This window comes from Sebastes umbrosus, chromosome 19 (assembly GCF_015220745.1).
Source record: "Sebastes umbrosus isolate fSebUmb1 chromosome 19, fSebUmb1.pri, whole genome shotgun sequence".
Taxonomy (NCBI): Eukaryota; Metazoa; Chordata; class Actinopteri; order Perciformes; family Sebastidae; genus Sebastes; species Sebastes umbrosus.
This window is the reverse complement of record NC_051287.1, coordinates 24,316,177-24,335,051: the sequence shown is the minus strand read 5'-3', so window position 1 is coordinate 24,335,051 and position 18,875 is coordinate 24,316,177. Positions and strand designations below refer to the sequence as shown.

Sequence of the window (18,875 nt, the reverse complement as noted above, 5' to 3'; positions counted from 1 at the left end):
AATCTGCATTGTAAGAATTACAGCAAACTTAAGATCTGATTATGAGCACTTTTCATGAATTGAGCCCTCCCTAATGTCCCCTAATGTTTTCTACTCACATCTCCCCCTCATACCCAACATCTAAATGGAAATCATCAACATCCATAAACATGTCTTCTCATGGAATGGGAAATGGAGGGGACTGATATAAGTAGATGAAGAGGACAGGGAATGGAATGCTTCTTCTATACCTCATTTACCAGCAAACCGCTTAGCGAGGCCGTTGGCATTTCCGGGGTCAAGAGGGCAAAATTAATGTTCTTCATATCCTATGGTGACTCGTAAAAAAAAAGGGAGACCAGACACATGCATGTACGCCCACACACACACACACAACACACACACGCGCACGGTCTTGCGCAGTCAGTGTGATTTATACCAAGACCTCTCGGGCGACAGTCATGGGCCGTTGACTCTGTCACAGCAGAACAAGAGAGAAATAACTTTATGGATGTGGATATTGAGCAACAGGCATTAACACGGAGGGCCAGAATAACAGGAAACCAGCCTTGACCTCTGGGGTGAGGGAGGGAAAAAAAGAGATGGCAAGGGAGCATGGATGGCTCTCCATCTTGATTTGCTAAAAAAAAGCTGCAGTCCAGAGGTGAGCAGACTAAGAAACAGGGAAGAAGTTGGTCCAGGAAGTATACAGCCCCCCTCAATCCCCTGATTAGTGCAAAATGTGTCTTTGATTTGACCATAAAATAAAGGACAGTGGTACAATGTGTTAATCCCCTAGAAAAAGAGAAAAATCTGATTTAATGGGACACACACAAAAGATGTGTTTCCAAAATGTTCAACAATAAGAAAAAGATAAGTTAATTAAAAAAACTACATAACATCAGCGTCTCATTTTCCATCAGGGATATTGTGGGTCAGAGACGTTATGAATGAATTGAACAAAAGAGTCCATAACCAACCCAATTTCATTGTGGGGACAACAAAAACATGGAGAAAGAGCTGATTATGTAACATGTTCTCGCTCGCTCTTTTCTTGCTGTTTTTCATTGCATTTATCACTTTTCCATCCCTATCTCTGTCCATTCTCCTCCACCGCTAGTGATGACATCGCTCTCAACCAGGCTCTTTGATTAGTGCTGCCTGCTTCTAAATAAGGCACATCCTGTTGACCTTCCAAACATTGCAATTTCCTTTTAACCCTTTTCCCCTTGATTCCTCCGTCTTTCTCATCTCGCTTGTTTTACTCCACTCCATCTCCTCTCTGAGGGATTGTGGGCTGCCGGGTAAACAGACCAAATACATCATAAAAGTCAGTGGAGCAGTGCGTCATGCAGCATTTGCTTACTAAATTAGTTGTTTCTGTTTTGATATCAGTCTTGCTCGCTTATGCTTCAGCACCAGCTGTTTTGAGGGTGATCGAGGCATGCATAGTGGGCGCTTAGGCGTTTATTGCTTATATTCGTCTTACTGTATATGTGCTTATCTAACGCTTAGGCACAGGACAGAGTAGTTCTGACTGATCCCACGAGAGCCCAGTGAAGGTGGGTGGCTTTAAGGTTGTGTCCTTTGGAGTAAATCCAGATTAGAGACTATAGGGGTGTCACAATACCTAAAATGTAGTAGTCGATACCAATACCAGTGAAATTCCATGATTGTCGATACCAATTCAATACCAAGGTAAAAAACAATGTTCATGTACTTCAACATCCACTCTTTTATCACCGTTTGCATACTAGTTTTTGATATGAAATTAAGCAGGTCATAATTCCCTCTCTATTATCTATTTGATATTGCTGTGACCATGTCCTTCAAACAACTGTATTTGTTCAAGTCTCTCAACAAAAAAATACATTTTACAAGATTACATATGAACACATCATGATAACGTTAGAATTTACTTTCCGTAATGCCGTAATCTCGCACTACTTGGCATTTGACACACAAGGCTAGATAATGCAGGAATTTGCGTATTCATGTCGGAGGAATATTAACACATCATGATAACGTTAGAATTTACTTTCGCCCAACACTTACTGAATAGAGCCTGAACGCATCATAATGTAAATCAATGGCACCTCCTCCGTTGAACTTGGCAGGACGAGAGATAGTTAACATTAGCTGTTAGCAGCTGGTAAGCAGCACAGTCCTGCACGGACAGCTAACGTTAACTAGCTCTCGTCCTGCCGATTTCAACACGGGTTTGTTGTTCGCAATGTAGCGTTATCGGGGAAAAAATAGGGTGCATCGATAGTGAGTTTACTGCATCTTAAACACATTTTCTAACGGGACACCGTTAGTCTCGAGTCCTGATTGTACCTGCGGAACTGTAGAAAAAGGAGTACCATCATGTTTTCGAAATATTGGCATTGACTTGCTACCAATATATTGGTTCTTTACATATCCCTATTAGAGACTATGTCAGCCATGGTGGTAGCCACCAAGACTGCAATGCCACAGGACTCCCACAATTCCCCAGTCTGACCCTTTCTTCTCTAATCAGCAAAAGGCGGAAGAAGGGCCAGGAAAGAGATCCCTGATTGAGTTGGAAAAGACATCTGACCCCCTCCACTGTATTCTCCGCCGTTCTTCTTGAGGAAAAAGGAAGTTTGCCGGAGAATATTTTGTCCCTGCCAACTTTAGACAGGTTAGAGCGAGCGTGTGCACGTGCATATACTCACTTTAACACAATAGAACACACACACACATAACCCAGGTCAAACACCAGGCATTTATACCCAACCTCATCCGTGACCGCACAGCCTCGGCTCGATTAATTCAGCCTCCTGAGACACGGATCCCCAGGTTAAACAGCAGGCTCATAGCAGAGAGCAGAGTGAGCAGGCTTGATGAATGACTGCAGCCCGGTATCCTGACAAGTCTGATAAACGTGAACCGGCAGATTCGTTTTTAAACAATGCAGTCCTACCCTCACATTTAACATCCATACTCCAAGACCAGGGAGAAAAGCTTTCAGAATGACTAATAACAACTTTAGACCCTTTCAGACAAGAAATCTGTAGCATTGCTGGGTTCATCTATCTTTGAAACAATGCTCTTCATTCATGCTCTGCTCATGTCCAAATATGACAGGATTGTTGTGGATAGAGCAGTAATCTCGCACTACTTGGCATTTAACACACAAGGCTGGATAATGCAGGAATTTGCGTATTCATGTCGGAGGCAGGGGATTATTTAGTGGGACCTGATTATATGCTGCTGACACTGCTTAACCATTTGTATTTGATTTCTTTCAGCCTCAAATCAGACGTGTGATCCAACGGAGGTTACTGACAACCCGTGGGTCTACGTGAGCGAGATGCTGATTGGCTGTTGGTCCAGCTTCATCAGAGAGGACAAGGCAGAGGTCCACATCCTTAACCTGAACTTTGCCGGCACGGTGAGCATGTCAAGGTTACACAAATGAGATGCAGAGGAACTAGGGCTTATTATGTAAATGTGAAAACTCTGCTTTACAGTGAGTAAAATGTTAGACGCTATGCTAATAAAATGGCAATATTATAATGGGGGAAAAAATACTCTTACTTAAAGGGGACATATTATGCTAATTTTCAGGTTTATGCTTGTATTTCGTGTTTCTACTAGAACCTAAAAACACATTATTTTTCTTATACTGTCTGTCTGAATATAGCTGTATTCAAGCTCTGTCTGAAACGCTCCGTTTTAGTGCATTTCAACGGAATGGCAAAGAAAATGCGTTGCTAGGAAACAACTTGGGTCCATGTTTACATCCTGTCAGCTGATGTCATTCACATACACTGCAACAGGAAATAAACTGGCACACATTTAGTATGTTTACATTTAAAACTGGGAAATGGTCTAAATATTGCATATTTGTGACATCACAAATGGACAGAAATCCTGACGGCTTGTTTCAAACGCACAGTTTCTTAATACGGGCTGTGTGTATTTCTCCATGGATTGAGTGTTTTGATACTTTCACAGTATTTATATATCACTTAAACCTGCTTTATAATATAAAAGACATAAAAATCTCACTTTTTACAATATGGGACCTTTAACTTGTATATTAGCAGTAAAATTCTGTAGGCAAATGAAACCCGATGACATTATTACAAAGCTGCACTGCAAGAGAATGTCAAAATGTAAAAGGCTGCACAATCAACACTATGGCTATCAGTCAAGCTGACAACACAGCTTCCTTGTCATTGAAACCCAATACCGTGCCCTGTCCTGGGTATGTTATCTATCATCTGCTAATTAATCTTCCCTCTCAGTTGGACAGTACAATATGTCAAAACCAGTCACACCTGAAAGGAAGAAGCAGTGTGCTGCTCCATGCATTGTACACATACTCATCTTATGTGCGTTTTATGCTTTTCAGATAATAAAACAAAACGTCACTCATCGTTACAAACACAGGGAACCAGTTTGAATCCACAGTGGTAAAAGTGTAGGCGTAAATAATAGAATGAATGATGGCTGAATTCCATATAGCTTCTTTGGCATTGTGCATGCTGGATCACTGTCACACTGCCATGGCTTACTGGGACACTTGAATATAACAGAGCTATCGTTAATGTTATTAGTTAAAGCTGCAGTGGGTAGAAATGGAGCAAATAGGTCACTATATCCTGACAGTAGTGCATGAGACAGGTAATCTGAAAAAAATCATGTTCCTCTGTGTCCTTCGGTGTCCTCCGGTGCTCCTAATGGCATCTGCAACATTTCACAGAGCGCAGGAAAACAACCAGTCAGAGCTGATCTGAAGTCTGCCATCCAGCTTCCGTCTATGAGAGCCACGAGTCAATCCCTCGTGAACGCCGACCAAATGGTCAAACTCGGCAGCGCTGATCAAATATGAATCAATATTCTGTTACTGTAATACCTATTTCTGTCCTCAAATGTTTTCAGAATCATCTTGTAGTGTACTGTTTAGCTGTAAAATGAGGAAGTTTGTGTCCCAGCAGCCATGTTGAGATCAGTTGAGGAAATACCAAGCACCGCCCACCAGCCGGAACACAGCCAATAGGAACGCTCTCTCTCTCTCTCTCTCTCTCTCTGAAATGACCTGTGATTGGTCAAAGTCTCCCGCCACGGGTTAGATTTTCTTAACGTCCACTTGGACTCCAGCATTAAATGATTAGATTTTGTTGGTCAAACGTCAACGGTCACTGTGACCTCACAAAACACGTTCTTGGCCACAACTCCTGAATTCATATGCTAATTATGACAATTTCACACAAATGTCTACGGGATAGGAAGATGAAGTGATGACATTTTGGACAGACATGGCTATAAACTGCAACTTGGCGGAGACAGACAACCACGAGGCGGTAATTCTGGTTTAAAAAAAACAAAACAGTCTATCTAGAGTCTGACAGTGTTATAGAATTGCTATACTAAATCGCTGCTACCCTTAAATAAATCAGCCCCAAAAAACTTTCTTCCCACACTGAAAGTAAACACACACACTCCATGTCCAACTTTTATCAGCCAAATAACTAGCAAATCTGTAACAGATGCCAGACCTAACAGAAAGACAGGGTTTCCCAATATGCCACAGCTTTTTTTTTTTTTAACACTAATCAGTCTTCAATGACAACTCAGCTCTGCAAGTTTGTCCGTGTGTTCAAAGAATTCCCTTTTCCAGTTAAACAATCACACACCATACTTGAGGATATAGTGTATATTGTGTCTTTATGATCATAAAACTTTTCCCTTTTTAGGGAATGACACCAAAAAGAAACTCCAGAAAACTTTTAATCTATATGTTGTTATTGCTGTGCCAGACTCCCATTTTTCACTGTCCAACATTGTCGGTCAGCTCACATTAGTCATTTCTTTATCAGTGCGCTGTGTTTGTTTGCTTCTTCTGTTTGTTCTTTATGTAGTACTTTCACATAAGCTGTGTTAAGCAACTGCTGTTTATTCATCGTCTCTCTTTTTTATTTTTCACTCTGTCTGTTGGCTATTCTTTCTCATTTGGTGGTGATAATGAGGAGGGAAGCAGATGTGCAGTCTAGCTAGGATGCTGCACTACAATGCCTGCCTGAATCCATCACCTCTGTAAAATTCATAAAAGCACTCAAGGTCCTTTCCGTCAGTTGCTTCTAGGAAAGCTATGGAGAATCCTGTCATAATTTTCCTCTTAAGGGACACCTTCACCGGTAAGATAAGCTGATTTATACAGTATGAGTGCTGCTTTTCTTTCAGAATTAATTCGTTTGGATATGACGTCTGAGGATAGTGAAGTTTAGTTTTTATGTAACACAAAGACGCATTAGCATAAATCTCTTAGCCTCACAGATGCTCGGGTATGTAAGAGATTTTGTTTTGATTTTTGTTTTGAATTATGTTGGCTAATTAGGGCTGTCGAAGTTAACGCGATAATAACACGTACACGCAGATTCGTTCTAGCGCCACTAATTCCTTTAACGCATTAACGTAATCAATCTTTTGGAGGTTGTGGGTTCAGTGAAGCTGGAGTGAAGATACTGGCATCATATGAAACTAGAAAAACCTAAAGAATCCACTGGTACCAAACATGTCATACTAGCTTGAGGCTAAATAACTCTCCAAACTTGGGCAACATTTTGTCGAGGAAAAACTGGCATGGCCATTTCCAAAGGGGTCCCTTGACCTCTGACCTCAAAATATGTGAATGGAAATGGGTTCTATGGGTACCCACAAGTCTTCCCTTTACAGACATGCCCACTTTATGATAATCACATGCAGTTTGGGGCAAGTCATAGTCAAGTCAGCAGACTGACACACTGACAGCTGTTGTTGCCTGTTGGGCTGCAGTTTGCCATGTTATGATTTGAGCATATTTTTTATGCTAAATGCAGTACCTGTGAGAGTTTCTGGACAATATTTGTCATTGTTTTTTATTTTTTAATTGATCTCCAATAATAAATATATACATACATTTGCATAAAGCAGCATATTTGCCCACTCACATGTTGATAAGAGTATTAAATACTTGAATCAAATCTCCCTTTAAAGTGGCAGTAGGCAGTATATTTTTGGCATCATTGGGCAAAAATCCCATAATAACCTTTCGGCATATTGTAATTCAAGTGTTCTGAGAGATAACTAGACTTCTGCTCCTCCTCATGGCTCTGTTTTCAGGCTTTAGAAAATCTAGCCAGTGACGGGAGACTTTGTCTAATCACAGGTCATTTCATTGAGAGAGCGTTCCTATTTGCTGTGCTCCGGTCATGTGACCGGTACTTGGCATTCCTTCATCAGATTTCACAATGACGGCGGCGTCACAAACTTTCTAATTTTACAGCTAAACCGTGCACTACAAGATGATTCTGAAAACATTTGAGGAGAGAAATAGGCATTAACGTAACAGAATATTGATTCATATTTGATCAGCGCTTCCTAGTTTGACCGTTTGGTCGGAGTTCGCGAGTGATTGACAGCCGACTTTCACAGACAGCAGATGGACAGCAGACCTCAGATCAGCTCTTACTGCTTGTTTTCCTCCGGTATGTGAAATCTTGCAGATGCCGTTAGGAGCACCGGAGGACACCAGAGGACACAGAGGCACATGATTTTTTTCAGGTTACTTGTTTCATGTACTACTGTCACGATATAGCGACCGCTTTAGAAAAATAACTTCGCTCCGTCTCGCCTACTTCAGCTTCAATGTACATTTCAAACAGATAAGAAATGTGCGATTAATTTGCGATTAATCACAATTAAATATTTGAATCAATTGACAGCCCTTGTGCTAACATTTTGCAAGCAGACGATAGTGTTTGTCTCATACACTTGGTTATTGGCATAAATGTCGCTGAACTCTTTTGCCAAGTCTTTAGTCTTATTTAATAGACTGCAGTGTTCATCAGAAGAAAAAAAAAAAGCTGTTTGATGACTAAACAGATTTAAAGCATATTAGGGTACTTCTCTCAGTGATGCTATTAGGCCTGAAGAGTAAAACCAGACACATTATGCTGTGAGGGAGAATAAGAAAAAGACACATTTCATTGCAAAATGTTCCAGTTTGTACAAATAATTGTGCAAGTTGTCTTATGAAATAGTACAAATTGGTGTTAGAGTTCACGAAAGGAATTTGGCTCAGGATCCGTGTGACGCAATTGACGTTGTGCAGATTTTCCTCTTGTGGGACTACGAGTGGACGTTTTATCACATGAAAGAAGAAAGTGGACGTAAGATCTACTAACACGGTCTCCTTATCTGCTCTGGACTGTCTGTTTAGAACCGATTTTTCTTGTAAACACAGAGGAAGGGAAGCGTCTTCATGTCTTGCCAAACTGTCCAGTCAGATGGGACGTTTGCTCTTGCCTCCCTCTTTCTTTGTCCTTTCAATTTTCTTATCACCTTCTTCCCCCCATCTCTTTTGTGTTTCGCACTGATTTACAACCTGCCAGAGACGGTTGACTCTCACAGTTTGACCGCACAGAGAATTATAGAGGGAGCATCGAGGGGGCTGCGTAGGCCAGGCGAATTCATAGGGAGGAGCCGCCTGCACGGGGCCCATTGATGTCACATGCTAGCTTTGGTAGTCAGGGTCTTGGCACAGGGCCGAGACTACACCAACGGAGCCAATTCAAGTTAAGGGAGTGAGCCAAAAGAATAACTGGAAACTGCATCAGCAGAGGCCCCTTCAAAAAAAAAAGAAAAGTCCGAAAAGGAAAACAATTGTATCTTGAAAGCGCAGGAAGAAAAGTTGAAAGGTGAGTGATCAGGGTCAGCAGCAGTCATAATTCAGAGTTCAAAATGAAAGAATGAAAGTCACAAAAGGATGAAGGGGGGGAGAGAACTAGACAGAGACACAATGAAGCTCATTAGAAAGGAGTATTTAAGGAAAGCACCGCTGAGTTATCTCCGTATGAAGCACAATGAGCTCCACAGGAAATGCCATTCATTCATTTACTGTGCGTGCCACACGATTCAGGTAAAAGAAGAGAGGTGTTTCTGGAAAGACATTGTGTGTTACTGCAAGTCTCAGTCTCTATCTGCGATAAGTGGGGTCTCATGTTATAATGACTGTCCCTCTTATGTTCCTTCTGTCTTCAGGGAAATCAAGTTTTATTTTTATGAGACACTTGCTTTCCATCGTCAGCGCATTTTTTAATCAACATGTTAAAACAACAACTCTACAACTCTTTTTTTATATAATATTTCTAAGTATGTTTTCTTTAGTTTTGTAATCACCTGAAAAAAAAAGAATTGTGTTTTCGTTAGCTTAGAAGGAGCCGTTTATGTCTACAAAGGGGACGGGTCCGCTTTACTGAGCCCGCCGCCATGTTTCTACAGTGTAGCCCAGTACGGCTTGGGCCGGAGTCGATGATGTTATACGCTCCCTTCGCCGCCGCTCTCTCTCTCTCTTGCTTCACTACTCACTTCCCACGTACACACATACACACACACACACACACACACACACACACACACACCACGTAGGGAGTGGATTCTCTTCTTGGAGCCAGCCGCTATGTTTCTACAGTATCCCAGAACAGTCAAACCAAACTCTGGCTCTGGCACTGCCGTTTTTGCGTCGGCCACCATAGTTCCAATCTGCAACCTCACCACTAGATGCCGCCACATCCTAAACACTGCACCTTTTAAAGGACCTGACACACCAGCCGTCGGACAGTTTGGGGCAAGCTGGTGGAGGTTTTTCAGCCGATTCAGCATGTTGAATCGGCGCCGTCGCCCGTCGGTGAGAGAAATCCCTCTGATTTGCTGTTCAGCTTAAACAAATCACTGCGCGAGAAGAGAAACGGAAGTGAGCAAGATAACGAGTAAAGTCAAAAGGAAAAACACAGAAGGCTCTTCTCATTTTTCATCTTCATCTCATCTGATCATTCCAATACATGGATATTCTCTTTATTTCATGTACGTATCATAACAACAGCTCGTATCGCTGTCCTCGGTTTTCCGGTTTCCCTTTTTGATTGACAAATACAGACTACCGCGACCTGCTGGTGTGGAGAGCAGAACGAAAGTGGTAGTTGGCTGTTGGCTGTCGTCTTTGCGGTGCGTTTGAGTGCAATTTTTTTGGCCAAGACAAAGACAACGTGAGGCGACTCAACGGGCAACCTTTGTCGTCGCTAGTTCTTTTATGTCGGGTTGGTGCGTCTGTACCTTAAAGCTGAAGTAGGCGTGATTGGAACAAATATGATTTAAAAAAAGTTATTTTTATAAAACCGTCACTACATTCTGACAGTAGTGCATGAGACAGGTAATCTGAAAAAAATCATGTCCCTCTGTGTCCTCCGGTGTCCTCCGGTGTCCCCCGGTGTCCTCCGGTGCTCCTAACGGCATCTGCCAGATTTCACAGACCGGAGGAAAACAACCAGTCAGAGCAGATCTGGAGTCTGCCGTCCAGCTGCCGTTTGTGAGCAGCTGTCAGTCACTCGCAAACTCCAACCAAACGGTCAAACTAGGCAGCGCTGATCAAATATGAATCAATATTCTGTTACTGTAATGACTATTTCTCACCTCAAATGTTTTCAGAAACATCTTGTAGTGTACTGCTGTAACATGAGAACGTTTGTGACCCGGCAGCCATGTTGAGATCTGTCGAGGAAATACCAAGCACCGCCCACTAGCTGGAGCACAGCCAATAGGAACGCTCTCTCTCTCTGAAATGACCTGTGATTGGCCAAATCCAGAACCATAGATTTTTTAAAGCCTGAAAACAGAGCCATGACGAGGTGCAGAAGTCTCTCAGATGACTTGAATTACAATATGCTGAAAGGTTATTATGGGATTTTTTCCCCCAATGATGCCCAAACCATTCTGCCTACTGAAGCTTTAACAGATGATCCTGACTTCTGGTCCATTCAGTAACAAGTGGCATCATGTTTTTTTTTTTACCAGGGATTGCAGTTCCCCCTTTGGCCAATTTAAGAAAAAAGAAGAAAATAAAAAACACATTTATGAGGTGCAGCCAGTCATTATGCAAAACCCACTTTGTACAAGACATTGGTAATACAGGATGGTGTTGCTGCGCGTGATGACAAATCCCTCTATCTACTGCTCTCGGCGTGCGAGCCTCTCTTTCAAATGCATTTTGCTCATAGGCAATTTGTTGATGGTCTCTCCTCAGACCTAATTTGTTCTGTAGGGGCCTGAAAATTTCCATAGCTCCTATCCTGAGCTCATGACAATTCTCTTGGAACGAGCTCTGGCAACATCAGGCAGCAGGTAAATGAATTTAATATTAGGGATTCACACTGCTTCCCCCAGCACGCTCATTGTCTCCCCAGCAGGTCCAGCTCTGAAAACAATCCACCTTCAAATAAACAGAATAAAGTATTCGATGTCAAAAGGCATCACAGATGGATGAAAGCAGAAATTTGTATTTATGAATATTTAAAAGCCTCACACTGGAGAGATATTTCCAAGCTTTTTTTTTTTAACGCTGTTGTTCATTTCTAATGCATTGAGTCATAAAATTGAACTGATTTCAAATCCATGACTCTTTCACTTTTCTAAACCTAATTAACTCGGGGCCATAACAGAAGTAAAAGTAATTAGATTATTGGAATTAAGTCAGTCTTAGAAAAAAAAAAAAAAACTCAGACTTATTATTCCGCAGTGAAAAGGTTTACTCACCACCACTTACATCCATAAAACGCAGCAGCAGCTTTACCCTGCTACGCACATGTGGAGCGTGGTAATTAGGGCTGATTCATAGAGTGACTGTGGTGGTGATTAGCGGATCACATCAGCATTGTGTTACCCTCAGCTGAAAATATGCTTAATGAGGTATTACATTATGGGTTAAATAACGAGGTTTTATATACAGTATATAACCGCCGCCAGGATCAGCCGTGTGTGGGATGACAACTGGGCTGCAAAGTTATAAGAAATACATAAATTGGTAATAAGACTGCTGTGCTTAAAATAATTCTGAGTGACACAGAAGGTATTATTATTAATGTTATAGCATGGCTGTGCTGTTCTTACTCATATTTCTTATCCTCCTCATTATCTAGTTATTATCACAGTTTCCCACAGTTTTAATGCTACAAAGACATGCAGCTTGTTGCACATTGGGGTAAATAATTGATTTTAATAGCTTTTTTTCCCCCCTTGTTGACTTCATGGAGATGTAAGAATAGAACCAAGCTGCATTACCTCATTAATGTCTGTGTCAACGCGGAGGCAGACAGCACAAAGACAGCTTCCTGTCTGTCTACAAGCCCTGCTCAAGAGATGCATGTGTTGACATTTCATATTTGCAAAAAAACAAGAATAATTGTCATATCCCCCCCACTGATTTTTTTTCTTTTTGTGTGTAGAATTAAACTGCAGTTGGAACTATTTTTAAACTTGGTGCTGCAAGCAAAATGTCTCTCTACTCCATCAACTTGAGGTCTGTTCGTTTAATGACACTCCAATGCCAGACAGGGAGGTTTGCAAATTGGGGGGAATAGCTATATATCCTCACTTCTACAGAAAACAAAATGCAGGCTTATTGTCGGCATATTGGCAGATTTTCATCCTGTGCAAAAAGGTCATAATAATTACCGTACTGTTCATTTCGTTTGTGATATCTGGCTCAGAGTTTTTTTAATTCTTATACATCAAGTCCCACTTAATAAAATGCTTAAATCACATAGTTATGATGTTTTAAATGTTTAATCTCGGCAGTAAGGTATGATCAAATATAAATAAAATATCACATTTTAATGGAGCCGGTCGTATGTTTCTAGTTTCCCAGGCTACGCTGATAAATTTAACCCCATGCTGTGCTGCTGCATGATAACACAGTTACCGATTATGTAACAGGAGCGAGAGGCATTGTTTGAAGCACTCGAAAGTTTTTCTTATTATTTTTATTTCTTTGTATAACCGAGCACTCGCTCAGCATGGTACACTTACCAAAAAACTCATTATAGGCGGCGCAGTAGTTCCCATATGGACGGCTTCACAGTGTGAGTGAACATTTATGCCACTTGATTTCTTTGTCTTCCCTAATCAGTCCCACTGTTCCACCTGGAGATTTATACCAACTGTCAAAACTTTCTCTGCCTGCAACAATAAAAGTCTTATTGGCTTTCACACAGAATTAGAAGTTGTTAAATAATTTTCATTGTTAAAGGGACAGTTTGTAACTTCTTATACGTATAAATCATTGTGGGTCGGTGTCCCATGCGCACTCGCGTGTGGCTACGCTGTTCAGACAAGACTCCAACACAAACTACACGGAAGCACCAAAAACCGCAAAGTTGTATCTAGTGAAGCCCGTCTGTTAAACAGTGTTGGCCGCGGTCGGAGGACGCGGGGGAGACCGTAGCTTTGGTCTCCAGGACCGGAGTCTCTGCTGTACTCTGCTCCTCTGCCTGCCTGCCTTGAGTCACACGCCGCGCTCATTCTCGCTCTTTCGTTCCACTCTCACATGCATGCGCACACACTACACACTGCAGAAGAGTTAGTTTAGCTCTGAGAATATCTAGTGAATGTACAGTGGACGTTTGTGCAGAAATAACTGCTGCAGCTCCTCCAGACCAACAGAGGTTTCCCGTGTCTTGTGAAGTGACGGGGCTCCGCAGCGAGAAACGTTATCGTCTCCAACCAAAACTCGGTGTCTCCCCTGTTCCCTCCGGCCGCGGTCGGGAGGCTGAGGCAGGAAAAGCCAACACTAGGATCAGCATTGATTCATGGAGAGACCTTCGTCTGGTCAGCTAACATTACTGCCAAGCAGTTGAAATATAGAGTGATATTGTGGTTTTAGCTGACGTGTGACGCCTCACTGTTTTGATAGATGCTCGTTCATGTCTATGTAGCGTGCACACGGGCGAGCGCGAGCAACAGGACGCTGACTTTCGTTGACTTAACGGCCACAAGTGTCGCTGTTAACAAGCAATTTCTGATTCTTACATAGAGTCCCTTTAAGCAGTTCTGAATTAATAGCTAAATAATTGACACTGTAAATATTTAAAGTTTTAAGTACATTGGGGTTATTTTAAAAGGACCTGAGTTGGAATATGACATTTTTAGGGCTGTCAAAGTTAATGCGATAATAACGCATAATTTTGGGGAGGAAAAACTGGCATGGCCATTTTCAAAGGGGTCCCTTGACCTCTGACCTCAAGACATGTGAATGAAAATGGGTTTCTATGGGTACCCACGAGTCTCCCCTTTACAGACATGCCCACTTTATGATAATCACATGCAGTTTTGGGCAAGTCATAGTCAAGTCAGCACACTGACACACTGACAGCTGTTGTTGTCTGTTGGGCTGCAGTTTGACATGTTATGATTTGAGCATATTTTTTTTTAAAGGTCCCATATTGTAAAAAGTGAGATTTTCATGTCTTTTATATTATAAAGCAGGTTTAAGTGCTATATAAATACTGTGAAAGTATCAAACAATCAATCCATGGAGAAATACACACAGCTGGTATCCAGAAGCTGTGTGTTTGAAGCATGCCGATTTCTGTCCATTTGTGATGTCACAAATCTACAATATTTAGATCATTTCACTGTTTTAAACGTAAACATACTAAATGTGTCCCAGTTTATTTCCTTGTTGCAGTGTACGTGAATGACATCTGCTGACAGGATGTAAAACATGGACCCAAGCTGTTTCCTAGCAAAGCAATTCCGTTGCCATTCCGTTGAAATGCGCTAAAACGGAGTGTTTCAGACAGAGCCTGAATACAGGTATATTCAGACAGACAGTATGAGAAAAATATTGTGTTTTTTGAACATTAAAGCATGTAAACATGTTCTAGTAGAAACCCAAAATACAAGTATGAACCTGAAAATGAGCATGATATGGGACCTTTAATGCTAAATGCAGTACCTGTGAGGGTTTCTGGAAATATTGATTTCCAATAATAAATACATGCATTTGCATAAAGCAAGCATATTTGCCCACTTCCATGTTGATAAGATTATTTAATACTGTATTTCACAAATCTCCCTTTAAGGTACATTTTGAACAGATAAAATATGTGCGATGAATTTGCGATTACTCACGATTAAATATTTTAACCGATTGACAGGTCTAGTAATTTTCCATTTTTGTCCTGATGCAAGGAATCTTTTTTTTTGGCTTTTGTTTCCTCTCAGGATTCCAAGATGTTCTCTCTGGAGATGAACAACGCCAAGCCGACGACCCTCATCCTCACATCGCCGGACATTGCCTACGGTCTCTCCAACATCAACGCCGATGTTCACATTTATGTGAGTGACGTCTTTTTGTTTCTTTCTAAATCGACTTTCAGCCTGTGCTCACAGCTGGGTGGATTTGTGAAGGGAGAAAATAAAATGCTGATTGTGCGCTAAATTTCATTCATGTGTTACTCTGTTGCATGCAATTCCATTACTCAGCTTGCTGTTGATACAAGAGATTGTCTAACAAGTGCTAGCTAATCATGAAAAATTAAGTGTTGTTGTTTCGCTATTGTATAAAATGTACTTAGCTTCTGTCTCGTGCCAGCTGTTTAACATGCAGTCAAAGTGCCGCAGCTGTGCAGCTGTGGAGAGAGCAGCTTAAGAGAGACGATGAACCATGTTGGTTTTCCCCAGTGGCTGCTCTGCACGAGGCACTTTGTGTTTTTTGAGTTTTTATTATCTACACTATAAATCGGTAAGAGAAGTTTTAGAGCGGCCGGCAACGAGAGGGGCCGACGGCTGTAAAATTAATGTTCCAGTGAAATTGGAGATTCCGACTTTTACACACTGTCCGCAGATTATATCTGTGAATTAAATCCAGGGAGGCCAACTTTTATTCAGCTGCTTGAGTGTCTAATTAAATCGAGGAATAATATTGTGTGTTGCAGCGGTTGTCACAGTTCGGTCATTGTAGCGTGTCAAACTGTTTTGGTATTTAAATTGGCATTGGTGATGAACCTAACGAGGTGAATCAAACACAAAAATCTCGTTATTGAAACAAACCTCTGATAGCTTCCATTTGGTTTTGATGGAAAAGTCCTCTCAGAATATGTCACAGTCTTTTATCACCAAACTAAATAGTCAGGAAATTCTATTAAAAAAGGACTGAGGTGTCCAAACAAATGGGATTGCCTCAAACTGGACTATTAATTCTAAGTATGTTACTGATGAAAGACCTAATTTCTTAATGAAAAACATTGATTAGTTTCAGTTTCGGTCGTGTCATGGTTTCTGTAGATAAGGAACCGTTCTCATGAAAAGTTGTAATAACTTTGATCAAACCAATATTTAAACCTTTAAAGGTGCTAAATTTGATATCCAGAGTATTAATATAGGAGCAAAGAACCATTTGCTATGCAAAGATATAGAGGAGCAATGCCTACCTGAGCAGAGAATGAAGTCACTCTCCCTCTGTGTGTGTTGTAATCCAAGCTTCTCCTTACTTTGTTGAAGCCGGGCCAGGCCGGCTGTGAGTCACTCTGCGTTGCTCTCATAAGACGAATACGGCTGATATCGCCGTCCCGACCAATGGCATCATCCCGGAAACACAGCACCCACCCTCCGGTTCCTGAAGCCTCGAGTGCGGCATTTTGGCCGTTGCCATCTTTTGTTTTTGGCCGTCACCATGTAGATTATTTGCAACCAGAAGGGACTCCATAGGTGGAGCTAAGTACAACCGAACGCTGAATAAGACATTTTTAGGTGACCAAAAAGTTACAATTAACTTTCATTCACACACACTGTGAAAGGTTTAAACTTCTAAGACGATTGAGACCATAAACTCATGTTTAAAATGTTTACTGAGGTAATAAATCAAGTGAGAAATAGGCTCATTTTCTCATAGACTTCTATACAATCAGAGTTCTTTTTGCAACCAGAGGAGTCGGCCCCTGCTGGTGATTAGAAAGAATGCAAGTTTAAGGCACTTCCGCATTGGCTTCACTTTTTTAGACCCCGGAGTTGCCCACTGGTCGCCATGTTGAGAGCGGTTGAGAGGCAATAGAAATGCTCCCAATCCTATATTTAGCACCTTTATAACTGTCTAAAGAACCCAACAGGAAATCATTTATATGTTACATTATTTATTTTCCAAATCTTATCAGTCCGTGAAGTCAGCAGTTTCAGCCTTCTGCTGTTTTGTTACACCAACTCCATACACGACACATACTGGTTTCCTTTGTTAAAGTTGTACTTTTGTACGCTGATTAATATGTTTTTCTTACCTTAGAGGCAGTCAATGGTGTCAGTTCACATTACTACACTGAAATTTGAAACTTCCTTGAGAGGAAGAATCACAATGAACATTTTATCAGCTTTATTTCTTTCCACTAAACTGACATTGTGAAATCTCGGATTGTTCGAAAAAGTCGTCTCGGGAACACTTGAGATTTGACAGTCGGCTGCTGAAAACGGTAACCTTTAAAAAACATAACAAGCTCCTAAATTCACATCGTGTCCATCATGACGTTGGAGCTGGTTGTTTGTCTTCCATGTTTTGTGCTATGAGTGCTCATGAGTGCAAATCTGTTTGGCAGCTGACTCTCACACGTCAGAGCTCTCCTCCCGCACATGAACGCATCACTTGTCAGAAACATCTCTTTTTAACCGCCTCAACGCTCACAAATAATTTCACGCTGACAAAAACAGTAAAGATGAATTAATGTTTACTCTGTTCATAACCTATATGTCAGTGTACTTTCATACTCACTAAAGTAAACTACTGGTAGACGAGCAAAATGAAAAAAAACCCCATCTATGATATTATTAAAAAAAGGTCAGCAGTATTGTACATTAGTACACGTATATAACACTTAAAAAAAAGGCATAAATAAATAAAATAAAAATCTGAGTTGGCCAATCAAGGTGATGACATATTTCCAGGAATGTCACCAGTTACTGATATGCTGACAGCAGCGTGATACCACATCCTGTATCATGTCCTGTCGAGAGCCTGGACAACATCGGCTGTGACTACAGGATGTTTTCGTGGGATGAGCAGTATCACTGGGGGATAATAGTGTTTTACTGCAGATTGCAGTGTAAGAGGAACAGCATCTGTTCTGCGTCTGAGAAAGTACGTCACCAGCTTGACAGCTTGGCTCGGTGTCACAATCACAGCTCTTGTTGGCCTCCGAAAAAGCCGGCCTGAGTAACCAGCGTTGTTAAAAAAAAAAAAAAAAAATCCAAAACATGTTTTTGTCCATAAAGTCTTGTGGGTCTTCATACTTTTTTTGTTTGTCGCAAAAGCAGGTTTTTCAGTGTATTCTACATATTGTAATATACTTACTTACAGTATGATATACTTATAACTAGGGCTGTCAATCGATTAAAATATTTAATTAATTGCATGATTGTCCATAGTTAATCAGGATTAACCGCAAATTAATCACACATTTTTTATCGGATCAAAATGTACCTTAAAGGGAGTCAGGTATTTAATACTCTTATCAACACGGGAGTGGACAGATATGGTTGCATTGTGCAAATTTATGTTTATATTTATGTTTGGAAATCAATTAACAACACCAAACAATGACAGATATTGTCCAGAAACCCTCACAGGTACTGCATTTAGCTTAAAACAATATGCTCAAATCACAACATGGCAAACTGCAGCCCAACAGGCAACAACAGCTGTCAGTGTGTCAGTGTGCTGACTTGACTATGACTTGCCCCAAACTGCATGTGATTATCATAAAGTGGGCATGTCTGTAAAGGGGCGACTCGTGGGTACCCATAGAACCCATTTCCATTCACATATCTTGAGGTCAGAGGTCAAGGGACCCCTTTGAAAAATGGTCATGACAGTTTTTTCTTGCCAAAATGTAGTGAAAGTTTGGAGCGTTATGTAACCTCCTTCCCGACAAGCTAGTATGACATGGTTGGTACCGATGGATTCATTAAGTTTGCCAGTTTCATATGATACCAGTATCTTCATTCTTACTCTAGCTGCGCCAGCTACAACCTCCAAAAGACTGATTGTGTTAATGCGTTAAAGAAAT

The 18,875-nt window shown here is 41.2% G+C and overlaps 1 protein-coding gene across 2 annotated transcripts in view; it reads left to right on the top strand.

Moving 5' to 3' along the window:
• The window catches only part of eng (endoglin), a 66,100-nt gene that overhangs the window by 24,105 nt on the left and 23,120 nt on the right, over nt 1-18,875 (top strand). For both annotated transcript variants that reach the window (XM_037752116.1, XM_037752117.1), the window contains exons 3-4: nt 3,255-3,397; nt 15,049-15,162. In XM_037752116.1, coding sequence (XP_037608044.1) covers nt 3,255-3,397; nt 15,049-15,162 — 257 coding nt within the window. The remainder of the gene's footprint in view (nt 1-3,254; nt 3,398-15,048; nt 15,163-18,875) is intronic.